This window comes from Pyrgilauda ruficollis, unplaced genomic scaffold, assembly GCF_017590135.1.
Source record: "Pyrgilauda ruficollis isolate IOZ18807 unplaced genomic scaffold, ASM1759013v1 scaffold59, whole genome shotgun sequence".
Lineage (NCBI taxonomy): Eukaryota > Metazoa > Chordata > Aves > Passeriformes > Passeridae > Pyrgilauda > Pyrgilauda ruficollis.
In genome coordinates, this window is record NW_024527599.1 from 2,709,057 (window position 1) to 2,731,615 (window position 22,559).

The window sequence follows — 22,559 nt, forward strand, 5'->3', positions numbered from 1 at the left end:
GCGAGGAACACGGCTCTGACAGGCCTCGCTCTTGTTTTCTAAGACAGAAAAAGGTGAGGACAGAGCCGCTCCGGTAAATTGTAGGCTCAGGCTGCGAGGATTCCTCTTCTTTTCTTCCCTACCCCGTTCACATCACGTTTTAAACAGGAGCATTTCAAATCAGCCTGACTTCAGAAATCAGCATTAAAACCTCAAGCTATAGACCCAGGGCTACTTCTGTCACCTCCAACTTCTCTGGCTTTTCTGCATCAAACCCACAAGTCTCTATGGAGATGCAGAACCCCGTTACCATTTCACCCTCGGCGGAGCTCTGCAGAAGAGGAAGCTGCTGCACCCTTATCAGAGGCGACAGCAACAACACCAAACAGCGGAGCCACCCGGCTCCGTGTGCCAGAACTGCCCCGGGAGGGGCATCCCCAGGCTGCCCCGCAATCCCTGCGCCCCGCCGGGCACGATGGCAGCGCTCCAGCCTGTACAGCCAAGCCGGGCACGGCCCGGGGGCTCCAGGGACTCTGCCCGAGCCCCCCGCGGGCTCTGGCTTTGTGGAGCGTTCACCGCCACAGCCAGACGGGTGGCGAGGCAGGACCACCTCTGCTCCTCTTCCTCGCCGCTCCCCGGTACCGAACCCCTCCCGGCCGGACCTGTTGCCCCCCGCCTCCATCCCCTCGCCCGGCCGCGCACACAAAGGCCGCCGCTCGCCCAGCCCGGCTCTCCCACCGCCAGCACCGGCGGCTCCCTCATCTCCTCCACCGGCCCTGATGGAGCCCCCCGGGGATGCTCCCCGGGATCCGGGGCGGGTGGAGGGAGGGACACGGGGACACACGGGCACGGACGCGGCTGTGGCGCAGCTGCGCGCGGCCGCCCAGCCGCGGCCCCGCCGCGTGCGGGCCGGGACGTTTCTCCTCGGCGGCCGCTCGCCCCTCACGCCCTCACGCTCTCCGTGCCGCCCTCACTCACCGCGGCCGCACCGAGCGCGTCCCGGCGCGGACCGAGCGCGGCGGCCGCCGACGCGCACAGAGCCCGCAGCGCCTCCCCCGCCCGCCGCCTGCTCCCTCCCCTTATACCCTACCCGCGCTGAGAGACATCGCTTCTAGCCAATCAGCGCCCGCCGGCACATAGCAACACGCCGCGGATTGGCCGCCGCCGGCCGCAGCCCATTTTTGCCGAGCCATTCAGAGCGCGGCGCTCCCGCCCCTCCCGCGCGCACCGGCGGGCCCGCACGCAGCGGCTGCGGCGGCCGCGGCCAATGGGAGCGCGGCTCGCGCGGCCGCACAACAAACACGGCGCGGGCTCTTAAAGGGGCCGCGGCCGCCGCGGGGATGCGCGCAGGATGCGCGGGGGATGCGCGGGGGATGCGCGGCCCCGGGGGTCCCGGGTTTCGGGGTCACGGCGCAGGGAAAGGGGGCGGCTGCGGTCACTGGCCCGTGGTTGTGCGGTGTTTGCGTCTTTCCCCGCGCAGGTAATTAGCGCGCGTTAATGAACGGCGGTAATTAGCGGTGTCTGGAGCGCGGGGCGGGCGCTGGGGTTGGCTCCGGGAGTGGGGGAGCAGCGGCAGAGCAGAGACACAAAATTCACCAATTTCACCCGAAAATCTCCAGTACTAACCCCAAAATTCACCAATTTAACCCCAAAATCTCCAGTACTAACCCCAAAATCCACCAACTTAACCCCAAAACCCACCAGTATTAACCCCAAAATTCATCATTATTAACCCCAAAATCCCCCAATATTAGCCCCAAAACCCACCAGTATTAATCCCAAAATTCACCAATATTAACCCCAAAATCCACCAGTACTAATTCCAAAATCCACCAATATTAACTGCCAAAATTCACCAGTACTAATCTCAAAATTCATCAATATTAACCCCAAAATTCATTAATAATAATCCCCAGATCCACCAATATCAACGCAAAATGCGCCAATATTAACACCCAAATCCACCAGTGCTAACCCCAACATTCACAAATATTAACCCCAAAATCCACCAGTACTAACCCCAAAATTCATCACTATTAACCCCAAAATCCACCAATATTAACCCCAAAATCCACCAGTACTAACCCCAAAATTCACTAATGTTAATCCCCAAAATCCACCAGTACTAATCTCAATATTCACCATTATTAACCTCAAAATCATCGGTATTTACCCCAAAATTCATCATTACTAACCCCAAAATCCACCAATAGTGATCTTAAAATTCACCAATATTAACCCCAAAATCCACCGATATTAATGCCCAAAATCCAACAATAGTGATGTTAAAATTCACCAATATTAACCCCCCACAATATTCACCATTATTAACCTCAAAATCATCGGTATTTACCCCAAAATTCATCATTACTAACCCCAAAATCCACCAATAGTGATCTTAAAATTCACCAATATTAACCCCCCCAAATTCACCAATATTAACCCCCCAAATTCACCAATATTAACCCCCAAACCCCCAACACCAACCCAGCCTCTCCACCACGCCACGGGGCTGACTGCAGAAATGAGGATATTCCATATTTCTCCTGGAAATCTCCCTCCATGAATTTTCCCAGCGGAGATTTTTGCACCCCAGCAGCTCACAGCCCCAGCAAACCCCAATTAAAAGCCATCCCCTCCGAGCTCTGTAATTAACACAGCAGCACCCAGCAGCTCAGCTCATTTGAAGGCTTCTCCCTGCACCTTTTTATTCCCTAATAACAATAATTCAGTGTATAAAGTACAGGTTTCATAATCCCAGAAGGGTTTGGGGTGGAGGGAACCCTAAAGTCCATCCCTGACATAGGCAGGGACTCTTCTCACTATCCCCTAGACATTTCTAATATTAAAAATATTTAATTAATATCTATCTGTCCATTTCTCACATCCGTGATTAAAGTTCTGCATCTTCAGGGCTGAAATATATTTGTTTTATGAGATTATTCTTGTTCTCTCTCTTGCTTAAGGAAATTCTTAATGATATTTTACTGCAGAATTCTTTAATTGGTAATAAGAGCAATATTCTGGTTCAAATGTTAAATACATGGAATAACAAGGCAAAATTTCCGTTAATTCTGATATTTTTGTGGGTCAAATAACATCCTAGCTTGTGCTATAAATTATTTTCCTTCCACACAAGCCAAGCCCATCCCTCTGATCACTGAAGCAGCTGGGTGAGGAATCCCACAACCAGATTTTCTACATTAAATTACATTTTTTTTCACCTCCTGTACACTCCTGGTCCCATTTAAACTCACTGCTAACAAAGATTCCAGCACCAGGCTAGTTAGCAGCTATTAAATACTGCCAATAAAGAGGAAAATTGCTATTTTTTTAAAATTTAATTGTGTTATCTTTAGACAGCTGCAAGAGGAGCTGCTTTGAAGGCTTACTTTAAGCTTCTTGTTTTCTCAGATAACCTCCTGCCTTCCCCATGCTGCAGCAAAAAGCAAACCCCAGATTTTCAGCCTCTCTCCCCAGGGCTAAAAACTCTGTATTTAACAGATCTAGAGGTTATCAGCAGGAAGTGGTGACAGAATTCACTCGAACTTTAAATCACCCAGAAACCATCAGCAAAACAATTTTACATCATCAAAGTGGTGGATTTTTTTTTTTTCACCCCAGCAGAATTTTTCAGTACATTATTATTTACAAGGTGAACACCAATATTGTTTATATGCAAAGGTTTCTGTTGTTTATTGGTTTAGGGTGAGGATAAATTGGAATTATATTGCTTTAAGTTCAGCATCACTATGGAGATCTGGGGGCTCACACAGATTTAAGGTTGTAATAAAATATCACCATAAAAAAGCCAAAATTTCTTATGTTCTGAACCCCATGATTTACAAAAATTGGAAAGTTTTTAGGGATAACAGTGTTTTATAAGGAGAATTTCACTCACTTTTGTAAAATAAAAGACTGGTTGATTTAAATGCTACTTGTTAAAGCTTCAAATCCCATTTTCATGTTTGATTCTGGGTTAGTTTGGTCACAAACTTTGCAAGCACAGCTTGGGCAGCACCATGAAAACTTCTGCTGGGCTGAGCTTTAGGGAAATCTATTAAAAAAAAAAAAAAAAAAAAGTGAATTTTGGCTCTACAATAATTACAACTTAACTTCCAACTGAACAGCTAACCAGGATTTTTCATTTCACTATTTGCAAACAGTCTTTTTTTGGAGCCTGAGCAGCACAGCTACTGTTTTCCCCTGCTCAGTGTCTGATATCAGTTTAAACCTTAATTATCATTTAAACGAGCAAAGCCCAACTGCTCCAGCATCACTGCCTGGAGGAAACTTTTGTCCTGGCAATACTGAGAGGAGAGAAAATAGCAGATCACCCACTGAGGTATTGCCTCAACTCCTTGGGAATGAAGTGTGTGTTTAGAGCTGATAAAATCTCAGTTTCTTGGCATTCCTGAATTTTATTTACAGCAGGTGTTAATGGCCTTGTAACCAAGAGACCTCCCCTGCTATTGCCTTTTTTCTCTAAAATGGGAATATTTGAAATTTTTGATGCAGAAGCATCCTTCAAGTGTTTCCATCATTAACAGAAGTAGGGTTGTTTTTTGGTTTTTTTTTTTCCAATTTCACTATTTTTTGGTCCAACAAAAAAAAAAAAAAAGTGCTTCATCCTACCCCAAAAATCACCAAGCCATGACTGTGCAGCTGTAAAATGAGCTGATCCCTCATTTTCCTTTCTGTCGCGATAATCCAGATTTTCCCATTAGGATTTCCATTCCCTTTCCATAAATGGATGGTAAAATCTCAGGATGTGGGGCTGGAGGAGCATCCCCCCGGCTGCAGCTCTGCACTGCGGGCTGCCCAGGGATGTGGAGCCTCTGGATGGAGATGGAATCCATCGGGAATCACAGCCCGGGCTGTGGCGGCCTCCCGCGGCAGCGGCGAGCAGGGACACAACCATTTATTTCCTACCCTAAATCCATCCCTTCTGCACGGCCACGGGGAATTTCAGGGGCAAACCAATGTAAAAAAAATTAATTAATTATATATATATATAAAATTAAATTATAATATATAATTAGACTTAATTATATAATTATTATATTAATATATATTTATTATATATATAAATAGGAAAAGTATATTATACAACTATTAAAATGTATATTAAATTTATATAAACGATAGTATAATTATTATATACTAGATAAATAATATATTAAAGTTTATAAAAACTATAGTTATTATATATACACTATAAAAACCCCATAAATTTTTACATACTATATAAAGTTATATAATATTTATATAATATAAACATATATTCTGCATTATATCTAATTATATATTATGTTATAATAAAATAGTATATAATATTATAGTATATATCCTGAAAATTCCTTAAATTAATTAGCACCTCAAGCCTTCTTGCTTCAGGTAAATAAATTGTGAAGTTCTGAATATTCTGTTTGAGCTGCAGATTTAGGTCAGGTGACAGCACCTGAAGGGATCACAGAAAAATACTTCCAATGTTAAAAGACTCTGTAATGCCCCCCCAGTTCCCTGTTCTGGTTTACCAAACATTTAGGATGTGTTTTAAGAAATCAAAGAGCATCCAGAGCCATCTGGAGAAACCTCTCATCATGCTGGAAAAGTCCTTTAGAAGTTATTGAATATTGTAACACACAAAGCCCCACTTCACCTCTCTTACCTAAACATGAACCCTCATGGCTTTAAAATTACACTTGACCTTCAAACCTAATATTTAATGTAATTTAATGGCAATCCAGAAGGAAAGCTGGAATTTTTTCCTCTAGGATTAAAGGAAATCTTATCCTGTTGATCATCAGGAAGGACAGAGACTTGCTGCAAGTGGAATTCCTGGGAACACAAACTCAAACCAAGGACACTGTCAACACAAAGTCACTCTCAGAGATTGGTTTTTAGGGAAAGAAGTCACACCTAAGAAGCATTCAGTTTTAGACCTTTTATGAGCAAAGATGTTTTAATGTGCCACATTTCAAAAGCATCAAATCCTTCTTCACATGAAAAGAAAAATCACTGCATAGCTTTGGAGCTAGAGAGGTCCACGAGACTTTCTGCAAATTAAAAGTGCATGAAATACATGCAGTCATCCTTCATACATAAAACAGTCTGCAACAGGGTTGAGAACACAGTGTTAAAACAATATTTAGAGTTAAAAGTACCTGAAAAGGATCTCTCCTCAGAGGGAGAGATTAACTGAACATCCTCCTGGACAGTTGTGCAAGTTCTCAACAAAAGCTTTTCTGTACAAGTGGTTTAAAATTCCAGCGAGTTCTGGAATATTGCAAACAAGGATTGGATGGAAGAAATGTTTTACAGTTACCCCAAGTCCGTGGTGTTTGTGACAAACAGTTATCATGGCCCAAGCCCTGTGCACTGGTGCTGGCATTCACCCATGGAACATCAGCTGTGCCATGAGATCCAAGCTGAGCTCTTGTGCTAAAGCCACAAGAGGTGAAGGAATAAAATAAATCCAGCAGCTTTTCCAGCACTGGACCCTTTCCCTCCCAGTCCAATTGTAGATATTGAGCAGCAGATTTATCCAAGAGAGGTCAATGTATAAACAGCACAGTCAGAAGCTCCATCAGATGTAAGAACACTGCTGGTCTGACTAAAATAGGGTTGAAAAATGTGTTGAGAATTTTAAAAGGCAGAGATTTCTATCTCTACTACTAGAGAGATAACAAAAATATTAAAATTAAATATAAAACACTATCGTTTTCAGTGCCTGTGTTTTATCACTCCATATAGAATAATGGAAAATGGTTTATTTATTGAGTGTTGAGGGAAACTTGAGACAAAGTCAGAGATCAAAACTGGCATTTTAAAACTTAGCTCTTCCTAACTGAAACAAGACAGTTTTAATGTTTTTGACAGTATTCTCTAAAACCATAATTATATCTGCATCTTAATATTGGTGCATGTGTCAGAAATTCAATAGCAATAAAATTGAGTTTAAAAAAACCCACATTGCATAAAAGCCTATCTGGAGCTACAAACTGCTAATAAATCCAGATTAGGACAGAAAGGTGGCATTTTTTAATTTACTGAGCTGCATGTGGAACATTTTCTATAACTATTCTGTGGCTTCTAAAAAGCAGGCAGAGCTGTGACTTGACTGATTATTAGCACTTATGTGACCAGACAGAACTGGTCTGAGAGGGAAACAGAAAGCTTAGTACCTAATAAATAATTTCATCCTTTTCCCCCCATGAACAGTTAGGAAGTTACATTTTCCTCTCTTCCATTCAATAAGCAACAAGGCTGATTAAATTAGGAGGAAATTGAATCTGCAGTCATCTTCACCAGGCAGATATTCAAAAGGACAACATTAACTCATCTGCCCCCATCAGCACATGTTCACTTGAATCCTAAATGCAGCAGTTTTTTTCCATTTCATCCAGACATATTCCTTAGAAAGGAACTGTGGTGCAGAAACAAACACTCTCCCTGCAGATGGATTTGGCATTCTCACAGCCTCCTGACAGGCAGTGGAACAGCAAAGACGCTCCACAATTATAAATATGGCACAGCAGCCAGGGGGGTGCAACAAGAACCCTCCCAAATCTGAGCTACCCAGGGGGAAAAAATGACTTAAAAATCAGTTTTTAGCACAGTGGCTGCTCCTTGCAGTAAAAGCACATCTGACTACTGTGTTTATTATTAAGATCTATTATTTTCACATGAAATCCCTTCAAGAAACAGACACTGCTGGACCCAAACTCTTGTTCAGAGAGAGCATCTGATGATTCAGTGACTGAGCTCTATACATTGGGTGTCATTAATCCATAATCACAGCCCTGAACCCCCAGCCAAGACATGAGCACACCAAGGCACACGGGCACTGCAGGCTCCAACCTGTCTGACACAGGGGTAACTCCTGCTCACAAGGACACAACAGCATGGGAAGCTTCTAGAAACACCTTCCTGCCTAACCCCATTCCATCACACCTGGGGTTTCCTGGCTTTTGCCAGTTATTCCCACATCCATGCACATAAACTTGGATATTGAATGGGTTTTTGTGGAGAGAAAAGGCTAAAGTCTATACACATTCTAGATTGACATTTCCTCCCTTTATAAATACAAATAAAAATCTACTTTGGGTGAATTCATTTAATAGGAACATTTTCATTTGTCCCTGAAACTCCCAACCTAATTTAAATCTTCTTTGGTCCCTCACCCTAAAAAACATCTTCCTGTTCATCAAGAACCACAAATGTGCAAAAGACTTCTAGGACATGGTGAAAAGGCTATTTCAAAGTGAGTGGAATCTGTAACATGTGCAATTTTCCATCCTGGAAATCCAGCCACTGCCATGACAGGCAGGCCAGAGCCAGGGGCAAACCTGGACCCTGCACTGGAACTTGGTGTCAAACCCAGATCCTGGTTTAAATCCTGTGTTTAGACCTGGACCAACAAGTCACAGTGTTGCCATCACCTCAGAGGGTCCAAATCCAGTTCCAACTCAAGTTCAACATTCTTGTCAGTGAGAATAATGGAATAAATCTGTACTGAGTTAATTTTGGCTAAAAGTGATCACCTTCACTGAGTACACTTCACTGCCTGGCCAGACACAGAGTCTGCTTTGCTATTTCTCCTGTGCCTGTTTTTCTTTATTTTTTTTTTTTTCTCTAGAAGTTACCTGAAATCTAAAAGCAACACAAGAAATGCAAACACACAGGCTACACTTTCAGAAATTCTTCAGTTTCTGCTCACTAGAATATAACTGGAATAACTGACATATCTGGACAGCTGCTTAGGAACACTTGTGACAGGTAAGATAATGCTTATTATCTACAGGTACCTTATGAGGCAACTCTCTTCCTAATCATCACCATTTGTGAAGTGTGCTGTTACTAAATGAGCTATTTACAAATGTAAACTATGTAATTAAAGTTTTAAAATAAATATACAACCTTGACATTAGGTAGTGACTTGACAACAAGGTAACAGATCATCAGTTACACCTTTCCAACAAAAATGATCTGTGCATGCTGCCCCCAATTATTTTTTTTAATGAGGAAAATCCTTGGCTCACAATCTGTTCTGGAAGGACTTTCTCAGTTTTCTTCCTTCATGCTGGGTAATTATGTAAGAACTCCTTCAGTTTTGTTGGATAGTCTGTCATCACTCCAGTAGCTCCAAGATCAAATGCTCTCTTGTATTCTTCCTCTTCATTCAGTACCCAAATGTAAACCTGTGAAATGGGACACAACAACCAAGTTATTACAGGAAATACTCATTTATTTTTAAAAAGTGTCTTTTGACCTAAATTGTTTGATCTGAGAGAGATGTTGCTGCATATTTAAAATGAGAGATGATTACACTGTGATGCTGGACTTTTCCCCCTCACCTTCCAAAAGGAACATTTTTTAATGGTGACTCCAATTCCACTACCTGAGACTTTGTATCCTTCTAGAAGTCAGTATTATTTTGTGATAGTCCCACATCAGATCACCAGTTTTGCAGATTTTGTAGGCTTAATTCGAAGTGGGGAAAAAAACTCATTAACTTCAAGGGATTAAAATGAAAAACTTTTTTTTCCAGGTGTACAAATCTTCCTTTGCAACCAGAGCACAGCAAATACAACAGCAGCAGCTTTTGCTCAGGAACTAAACAGCAACTCGTGGTCCCAGAAACACAAAGAACTTGCAGGGGGGAACAGGAATCTCTTTCAAGGCTGTGTCTGTCTGGTTTGAGTTCTCACTCACAGCTTTGCCCCACTGTACCTGGATGCCCCGAGCTGTGAGGTGATCAAACAGTGCCTTCCTCATCAGCAGCCTGGCAAAGGAGAGGGAGATTAATTAACAACCTCAAGTATATATGGAATTTTCAGTGTCTGTTGATGACCTGCAATGAAGTTCCCATACAATGTGTAGAGTTTTCCACAAGAGAAGTTCAATTCTAGAAAGTTCAAGCATTTCAAGTATCAGCTCTGCTGAGGATCAAATCCAGCAGAGAAATCCTTCACCCTGCAGGTACCTTACACCTTGTCTGATGAACCAACCACTCTGCTTTCAGGAGAGGTTTTATCCTTTCCACCAGAAGACATTAAAATGTCCTGGCCACTGGAGAAACTGAACTAATAGATGTCAGAGCCAGGAGACACTGCAGTCACTGAAAACCTGTGACTAAATCCCCTCTGAAGCACAGATATTCTTAAAATGCAAAGTGTTCCTTGTAAGGCAAACAGTGTCTCTCCTCTGACAACATTATGAAACAGTCACATCCACAAAACCTGCATTCTGCATCTAATTGCATGTTAATTAGCTGAGCACACTTAAGGACAGAAGCTTAACAGACACAATTGGAATAATTGGATACTGCACCTTAGAAAGCTTCAGTGTATGGAAAATAAAAGCATAGAGCACACCTACATAAGATGTGAGTCTGATTTATCCTGCACTGACAAAAAGCTGGAAGGAGCTGAAAATATACAATGCATAGATATAGCAATAGCTAATCTTAGTTGAGTCAAGTGTTAATGTAAAGGCAAAATATAAATAAAAACTTTATCAGACAAAAATCTTACGTGTCAGCCAGCCAGATAACAAATCTCTGGCTTCTTGACATCTTCTCTGGTTCTTTCAGCCTGTTGAGGAAGAGGAAACCAAAAATTACCAGAGCACAGATTAACATCTTAGTTGAGATGTTCCAGCAAAAGGAACATAAAGAATTAATCTTGCTCAAATTAGAGCAGTAATTTCTCTGCTCAAGACAGTGACGTAGAATTGGGTTATACAAGAGAAATGAGCTACATTTAAGAGAAGCAGCAAGAGATGAGAGTTCTGCAGCATTTTGAGTGAAGAATGAGAAAGATTGTGAAATCTCATTTCCACCCTACTGCTGACTTGTCTCTTGGCCCCATCAGACAAATTTATTCTCAAGAAAAGAGGAAGAATCAGTTGTAAGCACAGAACTGCTGTGTATTACTGTGCACAGAATTCTCCCAGCAGTATCCAAAGGTGCCTAAACCAACAGAAAAGCAACCTCAGCCCAAAAAAGCAGTGCTCAGGGAGGCATCAGGGTTCACACCTGCTTTACATTGGGGCAGCAGTGGGCTGTAACTTACTTGAGGATGATGGAAGGCATGGGAATCTCAAAGAATTCCTCCTTGAAGGGAACAAAGGGCAGCAGCCCAGTGTAGAACAGGCCAAGGAGCAGGAGGACACGCTGGGCACAGAAGATGGTGGGAATGTCAGAGTTCTGCAGGAACCAGGAAAGAGATTCTCAGTTATCTTGGTAGATTTTGACTCTGTTGCAATTAAATTTACTCATCATTGCATGTCTGAAGTTCAGCAATCACACCTGAGAATAAGCTGCTTTATGTGAATAAATTTAACTGCTGTTCAGGTAGGAAATGGGATGTTGTCCTGCACAGATAAATTGAAATAATCAGCTAGACTGATCTATCAACAAGATGGATTTCACTCAGGTGCGTAACTCCCTTGGACTAAGCACAATTTTAATTTAATTCTAAATTGTAAAACTCCTCAGCACAGGGAGGAGGTGAATTATAGCTGTGAAAGAACATCTTTATGCTGATACAACTCTGTCCACTAGTGGCCACATCCATTATTTTCATGCAAAGAAACAGACAATCAGCAATTCTTGGAAAAATTGCTTTTTATCAGATGAATGATGTGCAAAACAGGCTTCTAAGAATTCCTGGTATAAAACTGCAATGCCCTATATTTCATAAAACAAGAATAAAACATGACTAAGCTTAATTCCTCAAGTATGTTATGGCAGGGTAGAGGGGTGCTAACTGTGCTTGTCTTATTTTAGCAGTACAGCAAGCAGAACAATCTGAGCACAGAATTTCTCACCACGAGTAGAAGCCTGGCTTAGCTGGTTAAATCTTGATTTGCAGAGTGCTTTTCTGTAGGTTTTGTGAGCACACAGTACCAAAGCTCAGCTGGACTCAGCCTTACCTCCTTGAAACACTTGCACACAATCTCATAATTGACGTTGCCCCACACGGTCAGATGCTCTCTCTTGTACTGGCTCACCAGCTCTGAGACCTGCAGCACAGAAAGCACAACTCTCACATGGAATCACTGGAAATTAACTGCAGCATTATTTAACTGAAACTCTGCTTGCTTTGGAAATCATTACAGAAAAAGAGTTCTTTACTCTTTCCCATCGTAAGGTGGTTGGGATGCTTTGATGGGAAATAAAGAGGTGTTTATACCTACAAAAAACCCTAAAGAATTCAAGAAGCCTAAAAGACAAAATAATACTTTCTGGAAAGATTTCCCTCTGTGTTGAACACATCTACACAATAACATCATGTTTTTATGCTTCTTTGGAGGGCAAAGCAACATAAAGTCCCTAAGAAGACCCTTCCCATGAGTTACAAACCAAACATGTCTCCAGCAGTGCTGGAGCAGGTTCTCTTCCAGATGAAGGGTCCTAAAAAGCTTTTACAGAGTATCTTGCACAAGATCCCTTCTCTGTCTCCTTTATTACCTCACACAGGGAGCAGGACCCAACACGTGAAGGGTGAAGCAGTCCAAGAACACAGATCTTGCTATCACAGACTGCCAGAACTCCAAAAAACTTCTGGAATATCAGCAGCATTCCCCTGCCTTTGCTGTCAGCTCAGCAGGTTCCCAGTTACCTTTCTGATCAACACGTCGTTGTTCATTTTGATGTCAATGTTGACAGGAGTTTCTGGAAATGCCTCAAACACCTCTTGCAGGAGTGGGATACGATTGTCTGTCCCCTCACACTGACTTTCTGGGGAAACAAGAAACTTCTCACTGCTGTGGCAACTTTTAATAAACCACAGATAAAAGCAGAAATGTCAGAGCACTCATTACCTTCAAACTTTAATAAAATATTAAAGTTCCAAGGATAATCACGTTTTTAAACAAAAAATGACTTCATTCAGCTGTAATTAACTATGACAAGCTCATTTCCATAATGAAAATGCCCTGAGCATGTTGCACATTCAGGTTTTAACTTCATGAGATTCACTCATTATTTAGCAACAGTAGGAGTGCAGGCAACATTAAAATCCTGAAATAGCAAACACAGGCTCAGTTACCACACACCAAATGCAATGAGATTAACGTGAAAAAGACCAAATGAGAAGAAAATTTCCTTCTGAACTCCAAGTCATACCTACAGTAACTACTGCACTGCTTTCTACAGCCAGGGCTATATTTTTCTTTAGAAACTTATTTTGTCATGATATTGAGAGAAGCAAATGCACTTTTCTACTCCCTTTGCCAAAGGAGGAAAGTGCCATGCTGCAAAATGGAAATTAAAACAGCAAGAGACAAACATCTCACCTTTCTGGAAGGTGACATCCAACTTGCAGAGATAGGGTGGAAGTTCCTTAAAAATAAAAAGGAATGGAACAATCAATTCAAATACAGGGATATAATCATGACCCTCCTCCCAAGAGACAAAAAAAAATCATAATTCATAAGCAACTTATCTCCTCATCCAAAAAACTGATTTAGTAGCACCATTTTCAGTATTAATTGAACTATTTGGCATTCTTAGATTTGTATCACCTGTAGTTGAACAATGCAAAACGTTCCCAGATGTCTGAGAATTCTGAAAATTCCACAGCTGAGGCAGGGAGAGTTCCTCTCCCAGTTTTCTCACTAAAAAACTGGTCACACCAGGAAGAGCTTTTGTCACTCTGCCATCAGTGTGACAAAAGATCCCAGCTCCAGAGCCATTCACCCAAGCTGATACTGGAGGAGTAAATCACCCTCTGGAATGTGCCAGGTGTGATCTTCTGACTGCACAGGGAGTTCAGTGAGGGTGGTTTAGGTTAGGGGTGGGTTTTTTGGTTGAGTTTTTTATTGAGATGAATTCTCCCTTTTGGTTTTGGGCACCAGGCACACACAGAGCCCCCTGCCCACCCCACAAATGCATTTTTCAACACGCCCCCCAGCCCATTTTCTCCTCAACTCACCGAGTATTTGAGGTCAGATATGTTGACATCAACTCCTGTTGATCTCTTCAGGTTCTCATCATGGGACACAACCACTTGCTCATCTTTTGTCAGGTGACAATCCAGCTCCAACATGTCTGTCCCCAAATTAACCGCGCTGCAAGGAAAGGCTGCCCTGAACCACTCAGGTGCTTTGTGCAGCTCCAAACCCAACACATCCCATAAACCAACCCCAGTGGAACCTTTGGATGCTTTAATGGTGCAAGACATCCTCACAGTCCTGCTGCAAGGCAAGGAGCAAACAGGAATCCTCACCATCTCTGCTGCAGTGGGAAGCAGATATAACAAGAAAAAAACAAAAAATCTTGAAGCAGAGATGAGATTTTTGGCTCTGTCTCCCACAGGAATTGGGAAGCTCACCTGTGGATTGCAGCCTGCCACCCCAGGATTGAGCAACCTGCTCCTAAAGGATGGGGTAAGGATTTGGAGTGGGGTGTTTATGAGCAGCAGCACATCTGCCCACAGCAGGAAGTGAGGTTTGATAAAAGAAATTAAATTTGTGGTTAGAAACAACAAATGACAGGGGTGTGAAAGCTGGGTTTTTTTACTTTATTTACATTAATCAGGAAGGGACTGATCAAGAAATTAGCAGTGGGACTTTCAGGCTTTTGGCTGTTTTATTGGGTAGCAAAACAACCTTAAACTATTATTTTAATGAAAAAGTTTTAATTTAAATTAAAAAGGAAATAAACCACTAAACATCCAGTCATATTTTTCAAAGCAAAATAACTATTCCTGTTCCAGCCAACTGCTTTGAAGAGCTCTAATCCAATCCCAAATCCACTCCATAGTAGTTTGGCTCATAGGAGGAGTAAGGAAAGCAAAAAGTAATGGAAAATAAGAACAAGAAACCTCACATCAGGAAAAAAAAAAAAAAAAAAAAAAGCTTTACTGCAATGAGCAGTGAAATGCTCATTTAACTAGAAAAGAGGTACATTCCAGCAGACAGATAAAAGTCTGAACTCTTCCTTCAAAACCTTTTTATCCCCTCTGAGCAAACCAACACCACCTGTGAGCTGAGCCTACCTGAGACCCAAAGGTCTGTAAATTCAGTACCAGCCTTTTCCTTATGGGCTTTATTGGCTGCTGAACACAGCCCATGAACATCCACTAGTGCAGTAACAAACAAAAAAATAAATCAGAACACACTCCCCAAAGTGTTTAACACAATTTGTGGTCCAGCTGGGATAATGACCAAGGAGGGCTGTCAAATTAAAGCCAATTTGTGAACTGTTTGCCAGTGCTGCTAATTAAGAATTAGGAGAGGAACAAAATCCTGTTACATATGGAAGAATCACAGGCTGTACTGGGTGAATTTTTCCTCCTGAGGGAAAGCAACTCCAAATCTGCTGCAGGAGATTTGCCAAATCTGTAGATGTTCCCATGTTTTAGCCTTTCACCAGCAGATTTTATCAGCAATATTTCTTGCTGAAGAAAATCAGGGCTGATGCTGCATGGAAAGAGGAGAACAACAACTTTCCTTGTTAACAAAATTGAGACTTTGCCAGGCCCTTACAAGCAGCTCACTGCTAAATAAGCTTCCTCAAGTGCTGAGCTTTCCCAGCTGGAAATCAGTTTGTTCTGTCAAATTCACACTGCTCCAGAGAAGGCTCCAGAGTCAGAACATCATTGTGGATTCAGATCCAACTGCTCCAGAACTCAAGCTGTGAGATAGGCTCACATTTGCAAATTAGGGTGAGAGTGCTCCTGCTTAAAATCTGTTGTTTTAGAATCTAAAACCACCACAGAAGCATTTAAATACGGTAGGACAAGATTATAGCCCCCCCATCTATTATGCATCTTACCCAATTAAAAAAACTAAAAAAAAATATTGTCTTTGGTACAAAAAGCTTCTAATTTCCTTCCAGAATATTTGTAAATTAAGCAGTATAGAAACTGAAATTGCCAATAAAGGTCTCCTCCCCCCATACACACACTCTCTTTTGAATTCAACTACAGCAACAGGCAAATATTGCTGCTTGTGCAAACCTGCAGGAACAGCTCCTGCAGACACACCCTGTCTGGCTTCACACAGAATCTGATGGATTATAAATTGATCAGCTCTTATCAGCTCTGTGAGTCAATCCTGACCATTTTGCACCAGCCAGATCACTGATTTTCTACCCCATTCCTTTTGCTGCTTTACTTGTGAAGATGGGAATGAACAAATAGGATGGACAAAGCCTTTAGCCCTTCCCAAAAGGAGCCAGGAGAGTTTCCAGTCCTAACAGGAGGTAATTGCTCTGCTTCCTGCAGAGCTACCCTGGCTCTCTTTACTCAGATGAACTTTGCTATTGGCAGCTGTTGTGGGTTCAAAAACTGGACCTCAATGCATTTTTCCCACCACAGCTGTAAAATAATTAAAATGGGTGGAAGAGAGTCAGCAAAACATTATCACAAAATGTATTACCCTCAGCACAGTCCTTACTCTAAGTATTACTGCTTATTTCTGGGAATAAAATAAAAATAGATTATGGAATAACTTCCATTGCAAGAGCCCTTCGTGAATGATTATGATATGAAAATTAAGAACGATTATGATATGAAATGAAAATTAAGAAATGGTTAAAAAAAAAGGGAAGAAGCACTTTCAGAAAGTCTGGTAGCAGACTTGAAAAAAGGCAGGCCAGCAGGAAAAAACCACAAAACAAAAAGCCACACAAAACTATGCTGAGCTTCCATGGAGATAGAAAATAGTGCAGTACTTTCTTTTATTTGGTTGGGAAAGCTGGCACTCCTCAGGCTGCAGGGAAACAGCAAACTGATGAGGCTCCTTAGCACAAAGCAAATTAGAAAAGCCCCAAACAAAACAAAGAGGAGCCCACATGATGTGGTCCCTTCTCAGCAGCAGCTGGAGTTTTAGATATGTTTCTTCTTCAAATGCCTTTGAGAACCTTGTTAAAATTCACTACTTAAATGCTGGAGGCTTAAAAGGCTTTCTGGTCCCAACCCCATTTTAAACCCTGAGTAAGAGGCTTTCACACATTATGATTGCAGCCTGTGAGTGCAGGAAAAAAACATAAACAGCAGCATTTTCTGCTTTATAGTGATTAATTAATTAATAGAAGGAATCACCATTGAGCACAGTATTGTTTGCTGTTTTACTGGCTAGCACAGCTCGGGCCTCAGGGTTTGCTTCCATTTGTTACTATGCACAGATCATAATTTGTGGTATCCCAACTGCTTCTGGTGAAACTGGAGTGGATGTTTGGCAATCCACAGGAGTTATCCAGAGGAGAGATGACTTTCAGAAACAGGACACTGTGACCCCAAAGAACTGATGAAGTCCCACCTCCCTTGGTTGCTTCACTCACTAAAGACACTGAGAACACCAATTTAGATATTCTCATCCTTCTGTACTCACTGGTGAAAGGCTGCCATTGTGTTCTCCAGGTTCTCTCCAGCACCTACAGAAACAACAGAAATAAAACTTAGACAAAATAATTTTCCTCCCCTCAATCCCACTGAAAATATAATTAAAAACTAGCAGGTTTTAAAATCTACATATTTTGAGAAATGAGGATGAAGCTCAAGGCAGAAATCTTTGTTGCCACCAATGTCCTGGAGAGACACGACCTTCTCCAAGGAAAATGATTTTTAAAAACTTATCTTGGATTTGTGTAACCCTTAGAATATTCAAACCAAAGCATTTGTTTTACCAGAGGTATTTAGCTAGGACAATAAGCCTCACAGGCCTAGGGAAAGTACATGCAAAAATGTATTTGAGAGTTGGTGGGAAGAGTAACAAGAGAAAAAAAAATAACAAAAAGCTATGAATGAAAGCACCCAAGACATTGTAAAGCTGACACTCCCTAAATGTAAAACCCAGCTGGGGTGAAATAGGTGACAGCCTCTTTGTTCAGTGCAAGGATATTCCCTAAACAGCACAGATTTGTCAATAAAGGTTTGTGCTGCAGGAGAAGGGAAGTCTCACACACAAGGAATGAAACACACACCGTTTTCAGTTAAGAAGTGAAAGGACAAGCAAATTTCATTTTCTCTCAGGCAGGATTAAACTCTGCAACTCCTAAGCCAGCAATCTCTGCATAAAAATCTTTGAAAATCAGCCTGATTAGGGACTGGAAAAGGTTGTGCCTTTTTCAACCTCTTTCTGAGGTTGTGCCTCAGAAAACAGGCAATATTACAGACTGAGAAACAAAACAACCTCAGGAGGATACACGTGCTGATGAAGATATCTATGCAAATTTCAACTGCTCTCTGACAGTAATGAATGACAGACTTGGTAAACAGCAATTATAAGAGCTCCAATTAAGGCCTTGCCTATTAACAAGACCTCACCACGACATACTTACCTAAACCTGTGTTCAGTTACTTTAATTAAAGCAATGCACAACCACCAATTTAAAATTGTTGTTCTCGGGCAGGTTTACAAAATGGAAGACTTAATTTAGAACCATGATGACAAAAATCTGCAGGGTTTAATGTAAAACAACATGGTGAGTCCACAGCAGCTTCTGTGATCAGACATTCACCAACATTTTATGGGATTTGATTGCAGAACTGGGAGTTGGCTGAGTAGCAAAAGTGAACCAAGGGAAAAAGGAGGGCATGAGAACCTCAAGGTACCCATCTGGTGATTGCCTAACAAATGGGAATCCCCTGCACAGGGCCTGGCTGATGAATTACAAATTAACTGCAATAATAATTGAGGTTTTAGATAGCTTATCAGCTGGGGCAATCCAGCCCATACATCCTGAACGGTGAGGGAAGGGCCAAAACACCTGAGTCAAGCCTTCAATTTGTGAACAAAGCAAGAGTGTCCTAACACTCCTGGGCAGAAAATTCCAAAAATAAAACTTTTAAGTGGCTGATCTGACAAATCATGTGGCAGGGAGGTGGTCAAGGGCCAGGGATAGTGAGTCAAATGCCTGACTTGTAGAATTTTGGGGGAAATGAGAAACAAAGTTGAGAGATCAGCTGAAAGAGGAATTCTAAATCAGCAACCCCATGCAGAAAAGGGAACTACACAAGTTATTGGATTAAAGTAATTGTCTCCCAGAAAAGTGAGAAGGCTGGGCTGACCAAAGGGCTTCTGACACTTCCTCAAACACCCCTCCAGCTTCGTGGGCTCATTCCCTACGAGGAACAGACCTTCCCCAGCCAAAATGGCACATCCAGACATCAGGAGAGCACATTCCCACTCTGCAAGCACCACCAGGGCCAACAGGGAGCCAACACCAAGCCCTGCCTCAAGGAGATGACCCTCAGAAGGTTTTGGGGCCAGCAGGTCAAGGGAGGTGATTGCTCCCCTCTGTTCAGCATTGGTGAAGCCACACCTGGAGCACCACATCCAGTTCTGGGCTCTAAAACAGAAGACTGACATGGATCAACCAGAGCAAGTCCAAGGAAGGGCTGTGAAAATTAAGGGATGAGAGAGTCTCGTGTACAATGAGAGGCTGAGGGTGCTGGAATTGTTTTGTCTGGGGAACAGAGGCTGGGGAGGATCCTACAGGTGTAAATACTGGATGGGAGTAAAGACTCAGCCAAACTCTTCTTAGTGGTGCCCAGGGAAAGGACAAGAGGAATGGGAACAGGTTTAAATGCAGGAAATTCAGTTTATAAATGTAAGAAAATCCCCCTTTTTTGTTGCAAGAGTGGCAAACTTTGGAACAGGCTCCCTGGAGAGGTTGTGGAGACTCCATCCCCAGATGTATTCAAAACCTAACCGGACCAGGTCCTGGTTAACCTGCTCTGGTCAGACACAATCTCCAGAAGTCCCTTCCAATCTGAATTATTCTGTTTAAAAATCATCATGCCACGCTCTCTCAGAGACCCTGCAACCCAGGGCTGCTGGCATTGACAGAGGATTCCAACACAGAATATCAAGACTCAATAACTGCTCTCAGAAATGACAAATTTTAAAATTATGCAGACGTGAAGAAATAATTCAGAGATGATTTTACAAAATGAGGTGACAAAATTCTTGAAAGAAAAGGCAAGATAAATCAAGCCCCTCAGACTTAAAAACTTCACTGTACAAGGTTTCATCCCAGAGAGGAAAAAGCCAAACAAGTCAAGCGTTACCTTGATCTCCCAAGCTAATTGGAGTAATGCAATAGGAAACCTGACACTGAGTCTAAAGCTACAGCATGACTAAAGCCCGAGAACTCAAGTCCCGCAGGAATTTATGTTACAGGGTAAACACCAAAGAGAGCAAAGCACGAGTGATCTTCAGCCTCCGATGGGCAAAAAGCTGCTGCAACGTTCAGGGCTGCCCTCCTGCCTCAGGTGCATTTCACAGGAACAATTCACAGATCGTGGACTTTGAACGCCTGGGGAATAATCCTCCCTTAAGCGAGGCTTTCCTGCTGTTCCGACGGGGCTTAGAGCAACTGGCCCAAGCCCTCGCATTCCAGGCTTAGGGCTGCGTGTCTTAACTAAGGCGCTTGCAAAGGAGTGAGAACAGAAGATTAACGGGATCATACCAAGTTGCAACAAAGTCGCCTGCAAGTTTTTAACAGCTTACAAACCAAACTAGGAAAACCTTAAAATTAAGAACCTTTTCTTTTGCTGAAGGGAAAACATAAATACCAAACAACAGATACAGTTAGTCCACATAAAGAGCTACATTTTATGCTATATTTAAAGCTATAGTTACAAAGAAATTTAAACTGCCAAATAAACTAAATCAAAGAAGTGCCAGGAATAAAATCATTAAGAGATTAGCTCCAGTTTTTATATTTTGACAATTCAAGGCAGCAGCATTTGTTAAGGACCATTGGCTCAATCCCTGCATAAAGTGGCACAAAGTATGATATTGAAAACTGTTTAAACTCAGCACCAGACATCTCTCACACAGAATATCAAAAAATATTTACTAGCAAACTACCTATTTTCCAAAAATTAGGTGAGGCAGCAGGGAAGAAAACAAAGCTGATCTCTACAGAACAGGAAGACACACCTCGCTGCATTTTCCCCCTCCCAATGCTTTGGAATAGGTAGGAGAAACTTAAAAGCCTATTTTAGACAGAATCAACATGCCCGACTTTTAAATGCAAGAGGGTTTTACCAGGGCACTGAGCCATTCACTGTCTGCCTGCAATACCGAGGGGAACAAGAACAGAGTCACAGCAAATTTTGCTTCTCCTGAAAGCAGAAAGCAAAGCAAACAGGAGGTCAGAGGCAAGAAAATTGCTCTCTTGTACCTGACCTAAGCAACAGCCAGACGCCCATCTGGCTGGGGAGAGAAATACCAGGATACAGAATCGTCAGAAGAAAAATAATAATTAAAAAAAAAAAAAATACAGACGTGTTTGAGGGGGGAAACATCACGCCCCACCAAAAAAAAAAAAAAAAAAAAAAAAAAAGCTGATTTTAGACTGGCGCGGCTGGACTTCGGAGATTAATTCCGCGCTGAACCGAGGCACTGGTCAGCAGGTGGCACCTAAAATTAGGCCGAGGGAGGAAGGTTTAAAGGGAGCCCGCTGCAAGCCACGGACACCGCGCAGTCCCTCACGAGCCTCCCGTGCCCGGGGTCGTGAGGGAGCATCGCCCGCGGGCCGCGGAGCCCCGAGCGCCCAGAGCCGGGCGGGGACCGTCCCTTAGGAGCGGCAGAGAGCAGAAAGGCTCCCGCATGCCCTGCCCTCCCTCCCTCCCCGCACCCCCTCACTCACCGCCGCGGTGCGAGATGTGCCGGCAGCGAAAGCGCTGCCGCTTGGGCCGGTGGAGCAGCCCCGGGCACTTGAGGAGAAGCGCGGAGGTGAGGACGTATCCACCTATCGTGGAGAGCACGTAGAGCGCGGCCGACATCCTGCGCCTGTCACCGGCTGCCCCGGCCCGTCCTGCCGCGGTCTCTGTCCCTGTCCCAGCCCGCAGCCGGCTCGCGGCGAGGCGGAGCCGCTGCGGGACGCGGAGGTTCCGAGGCAGCGGCGGCTCTGAGGGAGCGCAGCCTCTGCGCCCGCGCAGCCGCCCCGGCGCCGCGAGGAGCGCAGCGCGCAGGCGCGGCGGCCCCGCGCCCTTCTTCCCTTCCCGCCCGGCCGTGAGGGGCTGCCCGCAGCCGCCGCTGCTTCACAATGGCTCTGGGGGTAATTCCCAATTATACGATTTAATTCCCAACCGCGCCGTGCCGGCTTTCTGCTCGCAAGTGGAGGGATGTGTTTTCCACACCCCCGCCCAGCGCCCGCCTCATGGGCGGGGCTGTCACGGTCAAAAACCACTTCGTAAGTGCTGTGGGGTAATTCTCAATTACACGCTTTTATTATTATTATGCCGGCTCTCCCCTCACAGGTGGAAGGATGCATTCCCCATACCCAGCCCCTCAGAGACGTCGTATTCCCAAGGAAGGGATGTGTTTTCCTTCACTCAGCCCCTCAGACCTGCCATGTTCCAAACGGGAGGGAAGCGCTTTCCTCACACAGCCCCTCAGAGGTCATAAAACCATAGAACAGCTGGGTTGGATCTTTAGAAATCACCTAGTCCAGCCCCTTATGTCGTATTCCAAACAGGAGGGATGCATTTTCCACACCCAACCCCTCAGAGATGTCACATTCCAAACGCAGGGATGTGTTTTCTTCATCCATTCCCTCAGCGATGTCACATTCCGAATGGGAGGGACACATTCCCCACATCCAGAGATCA

General features: G+C 43.4%; 2 protein-coding genes across 2 annotated transcripts in view; both read right to left on the reverse strand.

Annotated features, from left to right (window-relative positions):
- Positions 1-998, reverse strand: part of YPEL2 (yippee like 2) — a 33,724-nt gene extending 32,726 nt beyond the window's left edge. The window contains exon 1 of the mRNA XM_041482864.1: positions 958-998. The gene's annotated coding sequence lies outside the window, so the exon portion shown is untranslated. The remainder of the gene's footprint in view (positions 1-957) is intronic.
- Positions 999-5,925: 4,927 nt separating this feature from the next.
- GDPD1 (glycerophosphodiester phosphodiesterase domain containing 1) lies at positions 5,926-22,037 on the reverse strand. The gene is made up of 10 exons (XM_041482754.1): positions 21,596-22,037; positions 17,326-17,368; positions 13,923-14,058; positions 13,285-13,330; positions 12,609-12,727; positions 11,920-12,009; positions 11,058-11,191; positions 10,518-10,577; positions 9,715-9,766; positions 5,926-9,182 (listed from the first exon to the last, which is right to left on the reverse strand). The coding sequence occupies exons 1-10, from the start codon at positions 21,729-21,731 to the stop codon at positions 9,060-9,062; spliced, it is 939 nt and encodes a 312-aa protein (XP_041338688.1). The 5' UTR covers positions 21,732-22,037; the 3' UTR covers positions 5,926-9,059.
- Positions 22,038-22,559: the final 522 nt, after the last annotated feature.